Source organism: Vipera berus, assembly GCF_964194415.1.
Source record: "Vipera berus genome assembly, chromosome: 5".
Classification (NCBI taxonomy): domain Eukaryota; kingdom Metazoa; phylum Chordata; class Lepidosauria; order Squamata; family Viperidae; genus Vipera; species Vipera berus.
Window position 1 is genome coordinate 49207956 of NC_138207.1, and position 17448 is coordinate 49225403.

Here is a 17448-nt window from a genome sequence, read left to right on the forward strand (position 1 = left end):
TCTTGAATAGTGAAATAGCTCTTTTCCTTTGATTTCCATAAAGCGGAACTGTCGTAAAGCAATGGGAAGCCTCTTCCTTAGAGCCTTTCAAGGTCTCGCTGGGCGAGTATGCCCGGACTGTCGCAAAAACGCGGGAAAGCAAAAGGGGAGGTGAAGCCGTTGGGCGCGCTAACATGGCTGCTTTGCCGGAGGAGCCGACGGAGCCAGTACCGGTAAAGCCGGATCCTGATGCAGGAGCGCCGCCCGCTCCGCCCGCTCCTCTCTCCCAGTCTCCGATTTCGACGGCAGCAGCAGTTGCAACAACTGCCCCTCCTCCGTCTGCCTCCTCGGTCGCTGCCACCCTTCTCGCGGATGGGGAGCCGCTTGCGGGAGGAGTTGATGCGAAGAGCTCGGTGGCTTCCAGCCCTACGCCGGCAGCCTGTCAACTACCCGCCGACCGGCAGACTCTGCAGGCGGTGCTGCAGTTCTTGCGGCGCAGCAATCTGCGCGAATCGGAGGAGATCCTCCGTAGGGAAGCCCGTGGCCTCATCGACGACGTCTCGAGCGACCCGAATTCTTCAGCGCCCGGGGTCCCCGGAGCTCATGGAGGGGAAGGACAGGATCTCAATGTCGGGATCGTGGCTCCTGGAGCTGGGGACGTGCTAATCAATTCTATCACATTTGGCCAGACTGGAACTACGATCTCTCCAGCCGCTATTACGACACCTCCTGCAGCGCCCTTGGGTCCTCCTGGCAAAGGTGAGATATAAAACATTAATAGTAAGTGTTCATTCAGCCAGCTAATTACTTTTGCCCTGCACTCGTGACCAATTGATATAAAACGTATAGTAGTTCATTTCGGAAAACATCAGTTCAGCACTATCCTTCTAAATTTATTGAAGTTATAGTAATAAAACCACAGTAAATTTAGTGTGTTGGCAGGAATAGCCAATACCCCAGAAGACAAGCTCGGGATCCAAAAAGATCTTGACAGATTTGAACAATGGGCCCTATCCAACAACATGAAATTTAATGTGGAGGAAAACGAGGTTTTACACTTAGGCAGAAAAAACCAAAGGTACAAGTACAGATTAGGCTCCAAAACAGTAACTGTGAGAGAGACCTTGGAGTCCTAGTGGATGATCATTTAAATATGAGCCAGCAGTGTGCAGCAGCAGCCAAAAAAAGTTAATACAATCTTTGGTTGTATAAACATAGAATCAAATTCACATGAAGTATTATTACTGCCTTAGTAAGCAATACTTAGTAAGGCCACACATGGAATACTGCATCCAGTTTTGGTCACCACATCACAAAAAAGATGTTGAGACCTTGGAAAAAGTGTAAAGAGCAACTAAGATGATTAAAGGCCTAAGATGATTTAAGACAATTCCTTAAAATAGCTCTGCTTTTGGTGATATCACAGGGAATATAAAGGGAGTGGTCTTAGAAATGACTTCCAACCTTTTCAATAGGTAATTACAATTTTATTGTCCTTCCACTCTCTTAAATGTTATACAAGTTCCTTCAGCCCCTCATTTAATTCCTATCTCTCTTAATCTTCAAATTCATGAATCATCAGTTCATTTCTTTTTCAGCAAAAAGTCCATAAGGTAAAGGTTCCCCGCACATGCGTGCTAGTCGTTTCCAACTCTAGGGGCCGGTGCTCATCTCTATTTCAAAGCCAAAGAGCCAGCACTTGTCTGAGGACTTCTCCGTGGTCATGTGGCCAGCATGACTAGACGCCAAAGGCGCACGGAACGCTGTTACCTTCCCACCGGAGTGGTCCCTATTTTTCTACTTGCATTTTTACCTGCTTTCGAACTGCTAGGTTGGCAGAAGCTGGGAAGAGTAACAGGCGCTCACTCTGTTACGCGGCACTTGGGATTCGACCCGCCAAACTGCCGACCATCTGATCGACAAGCTCAGCGTCCTAACCCACTGAGCCACCGTGTCCCTATAAAAAGTCCATATAAGGTTTCTAATTTTTCAGAAAAAAGTTTTTTCCCCAACCAGGGAGGTCAATTTTACCATTTCTGCAAATTCTGACATTTTTACAATGTATTTCTCCACATGAAAATTTCATTATTCTTCCATTGTTGTACATACAGTAATTTTGCTGCAGTTGCGATATATAAAAATCAGTCTACTATACATCTTTTCTAATTCATTGTCCATAAATCTCAGATAAATTTGAGTTCTGGTTTCTTCATATTAATCTTTAAAATCTTATGAATTTGTATCCAAAATTCCTTAACTTTTTTCATTTTCTTTTTTTGTATTTTTAATTTTTTCTTTTCCTTTTTTCCTTTTGATTTATCTTTTGTTGTATGTAAATATATGTGAATTTTAAAAAGTGTGTGGGGGGTCTTAGAGGGAGAATGGGAGAGTTAGCTACATTCTACGATGCTGCCAAATTGTTTCTCCCATACAGAATGCATTAGGGAAAATTAAGTTTTCAAAAAATTATTCTACAGAGAGGCCAAAACCTGATACCCTTTACATATTTTGGAAACATTCTGTTGGATTGGAAAGAAGGAGAAAGCTCTTGCTGAAATGGAAGTTTAACAGCATTGCACTAGTATTTTCTTTCTTTGATCATCTCATGCTACAAATAGATCTTAGTCAGTCCTCAGAGTTTCCCTTCATTCTATATATTTGATTTTATTGTACTTAATTTGTAATTTTGGGTGGGGCAGGCAATTTGTAAACAATTTGTAAACAATTTGTAACTTTGAAAGGGTGGAATTTAAAAAGAAAATATGCATTTGGAAACCAAATCTATATTTATAGGGAAATTGCTAATGCAGCTGTTCTTAATAGAAACATTTAGTTGATAAATTTGGGTCAAAACATTCTTGCTAGCCATCAGTTGAATGTAGCTAGTTAACATATTTCATAGTCAATATGTGCTGGATTTGAAGTAAAATGGAACATTTTGTTTCAAGGAATTCAGACGGTTTAGGATTGAAATAACGAATTGGAAAAGAATGCAGACATTAATTTTCCTATATTAATTTTCTAGCTGGAGTTCTTGTAGAAGATCAGCCAGATGTGAGTGCAGTGCTATCTGCTTATAATCAACAGGGAGATCCAGCACTTTATGAAGAATATTACAGTGGATTGAAACACTTCATTGAACGTGCTCTGGATTGTCATCGAGCTGAATTATCACAACTTTTTTATCCTCTGTTTGTACACATGTACTTGGAACTAGTCTACAATGGACATGAAAATGAAGCAAAATCGTTCTTTGAAAAGTAATAATTTTGTTGATTTAATATCCATGGATATTCACTAATAAGCAATAGAAAATACATTTGAAACATTTTGAAAATATAAAAACCTTGCCAGTTATCCCTCTTGGCAGAGAAAGATTAATAGACATTCTTTTGAAGGTGGTTGATTGGGTTTAGTAAGTGGATATGATTTCTTCAGGGTTAGGGTTGATGCAAAATAAAGAGATTCCCAGTTACTTGGTTACTTACTATCTATAAATTATTTTTTTTCAGGGAGTTTTGGTTTCATGTATTTATTTATTTTTTATTTTAATTCCATTTATATCCCGCCCTTCTCCGAAGAATATACATAAAATATAATGCTTGCCTTTGCTTGTAGCTATGTATATGTCAAAGAAATTTAATTCTGAGGTGCTTAGAATCTAGTTAAGGTATATTTTGTCTATGTAAATTTTTACTGCTTGCCTGAATCTTTGAATAATGTTATTCCTTCTCGGTAAAAGGAGGGTTTCTTCTCTGAAATGCTAAAACTATTGTTTTCTGTGATCCAATTCTTTAGCAACTCTGGACAATATATGTACATATATATTATTTATATATTTATATATTTATATATATTTACATATATATATATGTATAAAATACAAACATTGAAGCAACTATAACTAAAAGGGCTCTACAATCAGCTTATCACCAAGGAACAACTAGGTCTTTAGTAATTTCCTAGACATCTTAAGGGTGGGAGCTGCACAAATCTCTGGCAGGAATAATACTTCAGAAGACAACAAAATAGGTCCAGTTCTGAGTCCTGTAAGATGACAATGTTTTTTGACCGGACACAAAGAATACCCACCTCCTTAATTGTACTAGGTAGGCAGGAGGTTGATGGTTGCTCAGCCAAGCCCCATACCATGAAAAGTTGTAAAGGTGATAAACAGGATCCTTGAATTGCAGAAGGCAACTGGTAACCAGTGCAGTTCTTGAAGCATCAAGGTCATGTGCACATAACATGATGCTTTATCATTTCCCATACTGCTGCCTTCTTGACCAGCTGTAAGTTCTGGATGGTCACGAACAGCATTTCTCCCTTGGTTTTTCAAAGAATAGAGCTGGGGTAAGGGAAAATAATTGCCCATGATTTGGTTGGAAAAATATTACATATGTCTGGATATGTTCTAGATGTATTGCATAGGAACTTTGGTATTGTCAGTTGTTACCCATTTTGGTTACATATACAGCTGCAAACGGGATTATCAGTTATTTTCCATTCCATTTTCCATACATCTCAGTTATATTTCTGTGCCATAGTTTTTATACAACTAATTGTGATACAACTTTACAACTGTTTCAAGATCTCCCGATTACTTCAGTTAATTAATATGATGATTAAGTCCCTACTTATCTCTAATATATCACTAATCTCCCAGGTTTCACGGGGATCAAGAATGTTATTACCAAGATGACTTGCGTGTATTATCAAGTTTAACCAAAAAAGAGCATATGAGGGGCAATGAGACTATGCTGGATTTCCGAACAAGCAAGTTTGTGTTGCGTATTTCCCGTGACTCTTACCAGCTTCTGAAGAGACATCTTCAGGAAAAACAGAACAATCAGATCTGGAACATTGTTCAAGAACACCTTTATATTGATATTTTTGATGGAATGCCTCGTAGTAAACAACAGATTGATGCTATGGTGGGAAGTTTAGCTGGAGAAGCAAAACGAGAAGCAAATAAAGCAAAGGTATGACATGAAATAAATCATGGACAGTATTGTACAGGGATAAAAAATGTGAAAATTACACTTATGGCCGCAGTTGGTATAGTGGGTTGCTTGAAATACTGTACATTATTATGCTCCAATTAACCAGAATTTACTGTTTTGCTCAAATTGAAAAATAATTATTGAGAACAAACCAGCTTCAAAACAATATGTTTAAGTTACTATCGAGTTTTGGTCCATAAGAAACAAGCTAACAGCTCATTTCCTTTTTTAAATTTGGCTTATATGAACAAGGAAGTAAAACTTTTTCTATTTCATCTCTTAAGGTTAAGCTTAAAGCCAGCTGGGTACCTTGAGTCAGTCACACTCTCTTACCCCAACTCACATCACTGGATTGTTATTGTGGGGAAAATAGGAGGAGGAAGTTGTGTTGGGTATGTTTGCTGTCTTGAGTTGTTTGCAAGAATAATAAAGACAGGATGAAAACAAATAATTTCTCGACCCATCATGGTAGTAGGGGAGGTATAGATTAATGAAATATTGAATCAGTTGATAGCAGATGCTTTTGAACGTAAAGAAAGGGCTGCAAGTTATTCACACCATACATAAAGCAGGAAGTGAGCAGGGAGAGAGTTATTTAATCAAATTTGTGTAGCTGCCCATCTCACAAAAAATGACTTTGGGTGGCACACAGCGATTGAATAAAACAACTGTAAAAACAACCGGGGAAAAAATAATACAAGTAGTCCTTGACTTACAACAGTTCATTTAGTGACTGAAGTTTCAATAGCACTGAAAAAAGTGACTTAATGACTGTTTTTTCACATGACCGTTATAGCATCCCCATGGTCACATGATCAAAATTCAAACGCTTGGCAACTGATTCATATTTATGATGGTTGCAGTGTTCCGGAGTCATGTGATTACCTTTTGTGACCTTCTGACAGGCAGAGTCAATGGGGAAGCCAGGTTCACTTAGCGACTCTGTTACTAATTTAACAATTGCAGTGATTCACTTAACTGTGGCAAGAAAGGTCATAAAAGTGGGGCAGAACTCACTTAACAAATGTCTGGCTTAGGAAAAGAAACTTTGAGCTCAGTTGTGCTTGTAAGTTGAGGACTACCTGTATAAATATTCACATTAAAAGATTAGTATTATAAAAACAATTATATAAATCCTAGGCAAAGAGAGGATAAGGATGGCTACCTGAGCAGGTAAGCAAGTCTCTGGTTCCCTGGAAACCCCAGGCCTGATAACAACCAGTTGCCTTACTTGCACTGAAATAAGACCAGAAGCTTCAAAAAACAGCACTATGTGTAAAAATGCTTTACTAGGTCCCCTTAATCTAGCAGTTATGTAGATAACCCTTCCCCAACTCCTAATTCTGATATGTCAGCATATCTGGAGGGCATGAGATTAGAGACAGAATTATGGTTAGATCAGTGTAATTTCCTTTCAGTATTCACAAGGTGTTTGAGATCCTTACCTTTTTTTGGGATATGTCAGGAAAGAGGTGCTGTTTAAAGAAATAGACACTAAAAATACTTTTGGCATGTTTTAGGTTCTTGGTTTATCCTTAAACAAGAACTTCGGATTCTGATTTGTGATTAGAAATTGTGTTTATGTGGTGCCTTCCTATTGGCTGATTGGTGTGTTGATCCTTTTGACTTACAGGTATTTTTTGGCTTATTAAAAGAACCAGAAATTGAGTTACCTTTGGATGATGAAGATGAAGAGGGAGAGAATGAAGAGGGCAAGCCAAAAAAAAAGAAGCCAAAAAAAGATAATATGGGATCAAAAAGTAAAAAGCAGGATCCAAATGCTCCTCCTCAGAATAGGTAATGTTGAAACATAGAACAACTTCCATTTATATGGCTCAGGTGCAGTTCTTACTTAAATGTGACATTTCAAAGTAATAGGCAACTCTTTCTTGCTTAAATGTTCCTCCATTTTTCACCCCCATGTAAAGCAGGGGTGTCAAACTGCCGGCAAGCAGGCCAGATGCATCATAGCAAAATCACGTCCGCTTCATTGCCGGCAATGGCAAAAAAGTTGCGATACGTTGCAACACATCATGTGACATTGTGAGTTTGACACCTCTAGTGTAAAGAGATATTCATGTTGGGAGGGAATAGAGAAAAACTATAAATTACATGAATCACCATATAGTTTATACTAGGGTGCAGATAAAAGTTTACTAGTCTTCAAGTGGACAGTGAGGAGGTCCTGATAATTTGCTTGAGGATAAGCATCTGCTCAATGAGGTTGAAAATGTTTATCTGTATTTTGAAACTGTTCTTTATGCAGAATTCCTCTTCCTGAGCTAAAGGATTCTGATAAGCTGGATAAAATAATGAATATGAAGGAAGCTACTAAACGTGTTCGGCTTGGTCCAGATTGTTTGCCTTCTATTTGCTTCTACACATTTCTTAATGCATACCAGGTTAGTGTACTGGATTGAAAGTGGATCAGATCACAATATAGCCTTGACGAAGGCTTGGATTAGTGATTGGAGAGGGAAATCAAAAGACGTAGAAATTATTGAAGGAACACTATTTTTTTTCCAGTCTCCCAAATAAAGAATGTTAAATTTCAAAAAGTTCAAACTTTCTTTGTGGACTAGTTCAATCTAATATGAAGATAAATGTTATTGTTATAATCTTTGCTCCGTTATTTCTGGGGACAGTTAACAGAGTGAGAAAGTAGCACAAGCTTCTCCCATCATATAATATGGGCCAAAAGTCCATGCCTTTTTTGTGTTGTAATCCAGGTGGCTCCCTTTGTATTTTATACTGGGAAGCCACCACCCCACCCCCACCCTGCAATACTTTTGAAAACACATAAATAGGGCTTCAGCAATAGAAGCACTGTCAAACTCTCTTCTCACTTTGAAGCCACTTAGACAAAAATGAAGCTGATAATTTTTGCCTTATTCACTTCTTAACTTTTTAATGTAACTCTTTTCTCTGTTATTGTTATAAATAACTCAAAGAGGGCAAACATGCCTATTATTCCTTCCTCCTCCTATTTTCCCCACAATTACTCTGTCAGGTGGGATGGGCTAAGAGAGAGTGACTGATTGTTACCCCAATCGATACTGTATTGTTGGCTTTATTGTTGGTATAGTTAGCAGGGGTGTCAAACTGTCAGCCCACGGGCCGGATGCATCATGCTGAAACCACGCCCACCCTATTGCCAGCAATGGAAAAAAAGTCACGACACGTCACATGACATTGCAAGTTTGACACCCCTGGTATAGTGCTTCAACTTTTTATTTACAATAAAACTTTAATTGTGGTTTATGTAAACAGGGTCTTACAGCTGTGGATGTTACAGATGACTCTAGCATGATCGTTGGAGGCTTTGCTGATTCCACCGTCAGGGTATGGTCTGTGACACCCAAAAAGCTTCGCAGTGTAAAATTAGCCACAGGTAATAAAAATTAACTCTCATTTTAATTTTCATAATAACTGTTCTGGGAGAGGTTTCTCATGAAGTTGTTCTGTTAGAATAGCAGTATTAAACTGAAGAGACAAATACTAAAATAATGGCCAAAATAGTTTCTTTGCAATTTAAGTATTCACATTTCTTTAATTGCTTAACAATACTTTAATGTTATTTAAGACCTTCAGATTAATACCTTTGCAAAATGTATTTTTGTATAAATATATACGTCAAAAAAAACTGAACAGTACCGTATTTAGTGAACCAATTATTACATTTTTGGAACTTCAGACATGCATCCTGTGTACAGATGCAGTCTTGTACAGGTGGTCCTTGACTTGCAACCATTTGTTCAGACTGTTCAAAATTACAGTGGCATTGAACAAAGGGAATTATGCTTCTGCCCAAAGTTACAGCTGCTGTAATGCCCCTGTGATCATGTGAACAAAATTTAGGCACTTGGCAAGCTACCTGCCCTTATGACTGACTGATGGGAAGCTGCAGCACACACACTCCCAGCCTACCTCCCCACCCCGCTGTGTCCCTGCCAGCCTTGGGCCTGCTTCCCGTACCCTTGGATCTCACACACTCCTCCCCACCCCATCACCATTTGATCACTTATTTTTTCAGTACTGTTGATCTCCTGGAAGCAACAGCTGTGTGTGTGGTCTTACACAGTGGAGGCTGAATGGCTCCATCCTGCATGGAAATGGGTGCCATTTCATTGGGGCCACTCCCAAAATGCAGACCACATTGGGGAAGGACAGCAGGTGACTGTACCCCTCAGCCTTCCTATATAGTGGAGGCCATGTGGCACTATCCTGAAAGCAGGTGCCATGTGGGGTATGAATTGTGGCCGCTCCAAATGGTACCTGCTTCTGGGACAGAGCTATGCAACCTCCACTGTGTAGGAAGGTGGAGTGGCTTCTTCCAGAAGGAGATGTACATTACTGAAAAGGTTAAGTGACCGAATGGTGACAGGGGATGGGGAAGAAGGTGTGGGACCAAGCAGGATGGGAAATAGGCCCAAAGCCTGTAAGGACTCAGTGGGAAGGAAAAACAGGCCCAGGTCTGTGAGTATCCACTGGAGTGTGGAAGCAGACCCAAGGCGTGCAGGGACCTTGGAGCATGGGGTGTTCGGGGGTGGAGGAGGCCTGGGGCAGGCTATGTTTGAGCTGTGGAAGTGCTGCAGTAAGGGCCTGGGCCTCCTCCGCTTGAGGCATCCAGTGCTCCATTTAATGACCTTTGCAGTTGCTTAACTACATTGGGAGAACAGGGATAGAAGTCATTAATTGAGGTGATCATATGGGCTCCTCGTTTAATTACCATCATGACTTGCAGCTGTAAAGGGCAAGCTCAATTACAGTCATAAGTCGTAATATTGTGTATACATGTACAAAAACAGCCCGTTTGGTGTAGTGCTTAGGACATCAGGTTAGAAACCAAGAGGTCATTAAGTTCTAGTCCTGCCTTAGGCATAAAACCTGCTGAGTGACTTTGGGCCAGTTACTTTGTTCCAGCACTAGGAAAGAGGCAATGACAAACCAGTTCTGAAATCTAGCCAAGAATACTTCAGGAACCTGTCAGTCAACATGAGGACCAAGGAAGGGGAAAAAGTGCAAAACTGACTGATTTTGTACTGGAAGATTTGGGAATGTTTCATTCTTCCAACCATTTCAAATTTCCTTCAGAACTATGATATTCTGTGGGTAGTTTCCTGATTTCTGGAAGCAAGTACAGTAGTTTGGATCAGACATGATTTGGAATATATTTATGCATTTATTTTATTTTAAAAGACTTATATAGCTACTCATAATTGTAACAACAATCCTGGGCAACAGACAAAACAAAAGCCTATCTTGGGGATGATATGGACTTGAAATAGGCTTGTTTAATCTGGAACATCAATTTGGGACATACTGAACTCCTTCAGAGGAGTTTCTTCCATAAGCCAGATCTTGAAATTCATGCTCTGTTTGTCACGGTGTTTGGGAATAATAGAATGTTCCCAAATTATCAGGAAAAGTCAATCCCTGAATCATTGAGATTTGCACCTCACTAATAATGTATTTTTTCAAAAAGAAAAGAACATAAAATCAGGAAGAATATAGAGATAGGAAATTCAGATGGTTGGGAGGATAGAATAAAAGAAAATATTGAAAGTGCAGGCCTATTAGCCTATCAAATAGGTCACCCAAGTTATTCTATATATGCATCTGCAGTTTAACTGAGGACCTTTTAGATTAAAAGAGTTAATATTTCACACATTGAATTGCTCTATTTGTGGCATGTTTTAATCTATTGTCTTTTGATAGGAACTAAGAAGTACACTTACTAAAACAAGTACTATTAGTTGATTATACTGAATATGAAATTTAGGGTTTTTTTTTCTTTCAGATCTCAGTGTCATAGATAAAGAATCTGATGATGTTTTAGAAAGAATCATGGATGAAAAAACAGCAAGTGAACTGAAGATTTTATATGGTCATAGTGGCCCTGTCTATGGTGCTAGCTTTAGTCCTGATAGGTAAGATAATAGTTCCTTCACTGAGTGTGTGAGAACTTTTGACTTACAGGTATTTTTTTGGCTAGATGTATCTTGTGATAAACTTTTAGGATTAAGATTTCTTTTTCCTTTTTGCTTGTTTTGTCAGGAACTATTTGCTGTCATCTTCAGAGGATGGCACTATCAGATTGTGGAGTCTTCTAACATTTTCTTGTTTGGTGGGATACAAAGGACATAATTATCCTGTATGGGACACACAGTTCTCTCCGTATGGATATTACTTTGTATCTTGTGGCCACGACAGAGTGTCTCGGTAAGAATTAGCACAGGTTTCTCATCCAGATACAGTCTCAGAATTGTTTATTTTGAGCTAAGGAAACCTTTTATATTAGTTGCTGCTATAACGTATGTCTTATACTACATAATTATATGGCCATTGATTAAAAATAGTTGTTTATATTTATATAGAGGCACAAAAAGGGCAATATTTCATTTTTGATGCAATCTATTTTTTTCTCTTACAAAATGTTCTCTCTGTTGGATTAAAGTTTGTGGGCTACAGATCACTATCAGCCTTTGCGGATCTTTGCTGGTCATTTGGCAGATGTCACATGTACACGTTTTCACCCAAACTCCAACTACATTGCCACAGGCTCAGCAGACAGAACTGTGAGGCTTTGGGATGTACTTAATGGAAACTGTGTAAGAATCTTCACAGGACATAAGGTAGATGGCTATCAAACCTGTATGGAAATAATTTGATTTTACTGCTAATCTAATATATAGATATACTTCCCATTCACTACATATTCTGGAAGTCTCTTTAGCATCTGATTCTGTTTTTATGGAGCTAGTCTCAATTTTTATTTATGTGGTTTTCTCTGGATATTTCTTTGAAATTGTATATTCTTAAACATTGTAAGTTGTCTAGAGGTTTTTTAAGACTCAGGTGGCCTCAAAAATCAGATAGATAGATAGACAAGACAGACTGATATCAAATTATAACTTTTAAATGCAAATTTTAGGGGAAACCTGATTGTGGCTTCACAAGTAAGCCACAATTTACACTTATAAGAATCTTTAACTTTACCCAGTAGCCCTCATCAAATATATTCAGCTAGAACTTTTCACTTAAAAATTAAACAGAATTTTTTTTGTCATCATAAAACAGGTTCATATATTTTACCAACCATGGTTTACTGAGGATTACACCTGACCCTTATTTTAAAAACCATATTGGTTTGATTAGTGCATCGTGCTAAGCCCAAACCAAGGCACTTTATAGTTTACTGTGTGTATGTGTACCAAGCTAGCAAAACTTTCTTCTGGCAAGTCTGAGAACAAATACAATGAGAATTCTACCTATTAGGGAACTTCCTGGTGAAATGTTAAACATTTCTAGCAAGAGAGAATCTGTGGCACCTTGCCCCAATTCTAAAACGGGAGGCCTTAGCATTAAGTAACTCATGACTATTACACATAGGTCCTTGACCTACGACCACAATTGAGCCCAAAATTTCTGCTGTTAAATGAGACATTTGTAAAGTGAGTTTTGCCCCATTTTATGTCCTTTCTTGCCACAGTTAAGTGAATCATTGTAGTTAAGTTAGTAACATGGTTGTTAAGTGAATCTGGGTTCCTCATTGATTTTGCTTATCAGAAAGTCACAAAGCATATCATGACCCCAAAATATGGGTCATAAATGAATCAGATGCCAAGCATCTGAATTTTGATCACGTGACTATGGGGAGGCCCCAACAGTCATAACTGAAAAATGATCATAAGTCACTTTTTTCAGTGCCATTTAAGTTTGAGTGGTCACTAAATGTAAGTCAAGGATTGCTTGTACTTTGAAGATGGACTACTACAATGCATCTGTACTGGAGACTGGCCTTGAAAACTACTTACAAACTTTTAAGTAATGTGAAATATGGCAGCTATATGCTGGTGAGAAAGCCATAACAGCAGTGATATATCAGTTGCCAGTTTGTTTTCAGGAACAGGGTAAAGTGCTACTTATAATGTCATGCAGGTTTACATTGCTTATGACTAGTCTTTCTAGAAGCCAAATCAAGAGATGTGGGAAACTACCTTCTGCCCCTAAGAGATATTTTCTCTAGTGGGAGAGAAAATCACATAGAGCTTGTATTATGAGTAATTACTGTTTATGATTAAAAAAACTATAATCGAACATCCTTTCTGGTCATATATTCATTATTTGGATTCTGGGTTGAGGTAAATAATGAGGAAATAGAACATTAAGTGTACTTGACCCAGTTAGTTCTGGACTCTCCTGGAGATTGGAAAGCGTTATCAGATGGACAATCCGTCACAAGTGATTTTGTTCCAACAACTGGAATTTTTCATCTACAAACACTATATAACTGAATGGGAATGATTAGCAGATTTAAACACTAAGCATGTTTAAATGTGAACATTTATAAATTATTTTCAGCCTGTTTTGTTTGTTTACTGTTTAGGGACCAGTTCATTCATTGGCATTTTCTCCTAATGGACGATTCTTGGCAAGTGGAGCAACTGATGGAAGAGTGCTTCTGTGGGATATTGGCCATGGTTTAATGGTAGGAGAGCTAAAAGGACACTCAGACACAATTTATGCACTCAAATTCAGTAGAGACGGAGAGATCTTAGCTTCAGGTATGATTAAAACAATTTATTAGAAAACTAATGGTATCAGCACTATCTCATTTCTAAAGATGAAAAGTAACTGCAGAAATAGTTGCATTAGTATTAAAAATGGTCCCATCCACCCATGACATCCTGACAGTGTTATATAGCTTGAGGCTTTGGAAATGAACATTTGTACAATTTTGAAATCAGTTTTGTTAGGATTGTCTTTGCAGTTTTCATATTTACAGATTACAGAGTCTTCTTAAAATAAAGTTGTAATCTATAGTATATTCCTTTAAATTCATTTCAAACATTTTTCTGTCAACATTACTGGGAAGATATTTTTAGAAAACCATGAAGACGCAACTTCTACTATTACTAGAACAGTAGGTTTGCTTGAGCATTTATCATAACTTCAACTATATTCCATTTTAAAAAATGGATGTTACCTCCCAAACATGACAGCTCATATGAATTCTTTCTAAATTCCTGGTATATTAAGCACTCTTAGTTTAGTTGAATATACAGTCTAATATCAGACTGTAGAAATTAGATAAAATACAACAAACAATAAAAAGTGAGGAATATAAAGCACATAAGCTCCATTTACATCAAACTATATTTGACTCAAGAGTACTAAGTGTGATACAAAAGATGGCATAGAAAGCTTAGTGAAACAGTCTTGATAGCTTCATCCAAGCATGAACAGCGATGCCTCAAATATCTGGCATTATTATTGAACCTCCCTTCCAACCCCTTTGAGAATAAGGTGTTAAATCTCTTCGAGGCATAAACACTTTTCTGTATGAGACAGATGAGGCTGGAAAAATCATTAGGAATGGCAGGTGTACTACAGAAGCCCCCATAACAATATTTGAAAGTTTGGATATGTTCATTCTTCAGGGCCAAGTGAAAAACACTTCCAACCTTCAACATACATTTTTCTGGTCCAGGGATTAACAGGGATATTCAGTACTGTTTTCTGAAACCTTATTTTTACATTTACCGTGATAAATGGTTGTTTTCCCAGGAAATAATAAACTGTGTTTGGCAAATTGACTATAGTGAGGTGTTTATAGAATCCATGGATGCCATTAACTGATAATTGCAATTCCTATTTTTGATAATTTTTCATATATTTTTTCCAAGGTTCAATGGACAACACAGTTAAACTTTGGGATGCTGTGAAAGCTTTTGAGGACTTGGAGACAGATGATTTTACAACAGCCACTGGACACATAAACCTTCCTGAAAGTTCACAGGACTTGCTGCTGGGCACATATATGACCAAATCAACACCAGTTATACACCTCCACTTTACTCGAAGAAACTTACTTCTTGCTGCTGGGGCTTATAGTCCTCAGTAAAACAGAAAAGTAGATGGCTTGATTATGCAAGTCTTGTAAAGTATGTTTAGATCTTCACATTCCTGAATATTACCATTAATATATTGTATAAATGAACTGAAATTCTACTAAGTAAAATGGTACTAAGTAAAGCAGGACAGAAAGAAAACAATGGCATTTCTGCTTTTTTTCTAACCATTGCCAAGATACTGTAAATAGACAGCTAGTTTGGGTACCAGTTAATCCTTTTTCCCCTTTCTCAATAGTCTTTGGGACACCTTTCCCAATATTAGTATAGGTTTAACTGTATAAATATTTGTCTATAAAATTGTTCAAAAAAGTTGGGGGAGTAGAATGTATAGAACAGCGTACTGTATTTATGTAGCAAGGAAACCAGAATTATTATTTAAATTAAGTCTCCAGAGCTTTAAAAATCACATATAACTATGTATCTATTGGGAATTACTAAAATAGCTAGCATTTCAGAAGATTGACTTCATAAATGTTACTTAAGACTTTTAAGAGACACTGGCTTCTCTAAGAATTCTAAATATTGTTCTATTGAAGTAAAAACTATTGTCCCAGAAATATGATTATTCAAGTAGGAATAATGGCCTTAAACTTTTCCATAATGATAAATCTTGACTTACCCCTTCATTGAAATAAATCAGGTATATATTGAGTGTTGGAATCAAGTAGCATGGAACCAGTATACATTTTTTTAAAAATAATTATGATTTTGTATTTTATACAGTTTTGTATCTTTATAATAAAAATTCTGTAAAAATACTTCCATTTGAGTGAGTTATCTTTACATGTTCTTTAAGAAGCAACCTTATATTACTGTAGCATACCTTAATGCAATGCTAAGACTTCAGGTAGTCCTCAATGATAATTGGAGCCAGAATTTCTGTTGCTAAGCAATGCAATCATAAAATGTGATGTCACATGGCTGCATCGTTTAACGATAGCAATCCTGGCAGTTCCTATTGCCATTAAATGGAAATCACATTAAGTGAGACCATTCTAGGAGCGTGACTTGCAACCTCTTGCCAGCTTCCCACAAGCAAAATCAATGGGGAAGTCTTGGGCAGCTTGCAAACAAGCTGGAAAAGTACTAAGGCATGAGAGAGGGAGGTGCTGTGATTTGCACAGGATGCTGAAGTAGTGCAACTGGTTGCGGGTTGGGGGTGTGCTGTGATGCAAGTGTGCATTACAGTGTATGGAAACCCTAGTTATCTTGTGTTCTGTAACAGGGATGGCTTGGGAGAAAAAGTGAGAGCAACTTGCAACCTTCCCTGCTGGCTTCCTCATTGACTCTGCTAATGGGAAGCTGGCAAGGAACCTTACCAAGGATCACATGACCATAAGATGTTGCAACTATGTGAGCTTGCCAAATAACTGGCTTGTGATCATGTGACAATGGGTGCTACAGTGGCCAGAACTTTGAGAACAAGTGGTAAGTACTTTGCAGCACTATCTGTCAACGCTGCTAACATCAGATGTTCTTGCTTTGACAACATAGGGAGATGCAGCCTTTTGATTTCTATGCTCTTAGAATTAGATGATACTGGGGAAGGAGAAATGTGATGGGAGTTAATTAGACATAACAATTCTGGGGCTTTTGAAATAAGAGATAAGAAATGGCCGGGTTGGAAACAGGAGGGAAAGCTTGCATTTCAAACTAATTGGAGAATGTGATTTATGACTGCTAATTAGGGGAGGGTATTGTGCTTTGATACTATGTGTTTAGGGGAGGGGAATTCAGATTTTGGCTTCAACCATGTATGTGCCGAAGCTATGTTTTTCTATTAAAGATTTTTTAAGGTAAACAATGCCTTGAAGTTCTTTGAAGAGTTTCATTTGTTGGAACCATGACACTTATCACAGCTTCAGTTGCTGAACAGTGGTCCTTAACTGAGGACTACCTGTACATAGTTACAAGTTCAAAGAAATTATGATGCAGTGAATAGTGAAATAATTCTCAGATAATGTAATTTGTGGTAAAAATTTGCTTACATTTCTGAGATTGTATGATGCTAGCACTTAGCACTGGACTGAAACAAAAATTGTGTTTCACATCTGTAAGAAAAACCACCAAGCTCAGAGACTCAGCAAAAAAAACCACTCAGCAATTCAACCCTGAGCTACAAATATTCTTTTCGATTAGTACAGATTTGTTTCAGGGAAGCTTTATGCTCTTAAAGACTGTTTGCTGTGACTAGTTAACTTTTTTTCCTAGAACAACCATGACTGCAGTCAACTATATTTTTGCATCTAGGTTCTAGATGGTCAGAATAATTAAAAATATATTTATGCAAAACATCAGATAACACTGGATTATGATTTAGGAGAGGGAGTCAGCAGTGGCCATAAATCTTGCAAGACTTCAAATTTTGAACATCTTTAAAAATGATAAAACTGAATTATGATTGATAGTACCCAATAAGAGTAGACATGTTCACTAGGGATTTGGGTTACTACTTGTATGCAATATACTTTTAAAATGCCTAATTGCAGGAATAAGTAGTAGGAAAACACTATCTCCTTCAAATTCTGTTTAACAGATTCTCCATATAG

At 37.8% G+C, this 17448-nt stretch overlaps 1 protein-coding gene across 1 annotated transcript; it reads left to right on the plus strand.

Annotated features, from left to right (window-relative positions):
- The first annotated feature begins 52 nt into the window (after positions 1-52).
- Positions 53-14898, plus strand: TAF5 (TATA-box binding protein associated factor 5). Its single transcript, XM_081329279.1, has 11 exons — positions 53-738; positions 3005-3239; positions 4646-4961; positions 6616-6779; positions 7249-7384; positions 8253-8373; positions 10783-10912; positions 11040-11204; positions 11440-11617; positions 13372-13549; positions 14672-14898. The coding sequence occupies exons 1-11, from the start codon at positions 174-176 to the stop codon at positions 14887-14889; spliced, it is 2406 nt and encodes an 801-aa protein (XP_081185405.1). The 5' UTR covers positions 53-173; the 3' UTR covers positions 14890-14898.
- Positions 14899-17448: the final 2550 nt, after the last annotated feature.

Excerpts from the sequence above, each read along its gene's own strand:
- TAF5 (XM_081329279.1), top strand. The coding sequence starts at position 174 with ATGGCTGCTTTGCCGGAGGAGCCGACGGAGCCAGTACCGGTAAAGCCG. Across the intron at positions 739-3,004 it reads CTTGGGTCCTCCTGGCAAAG|CTGGAGTTCTTGTAGAAGAT; the intron begins GTGAGATATAAA and ends TTAATTTTCTAG. Across the intron at positions 8,374-10,782 it reads CAGTGTAAAATTAGCCACAG|ATCTCAGTGTCATAGATAAA; the intron begins GTAATAAAAATT and ends TTTTTCTTTCAG.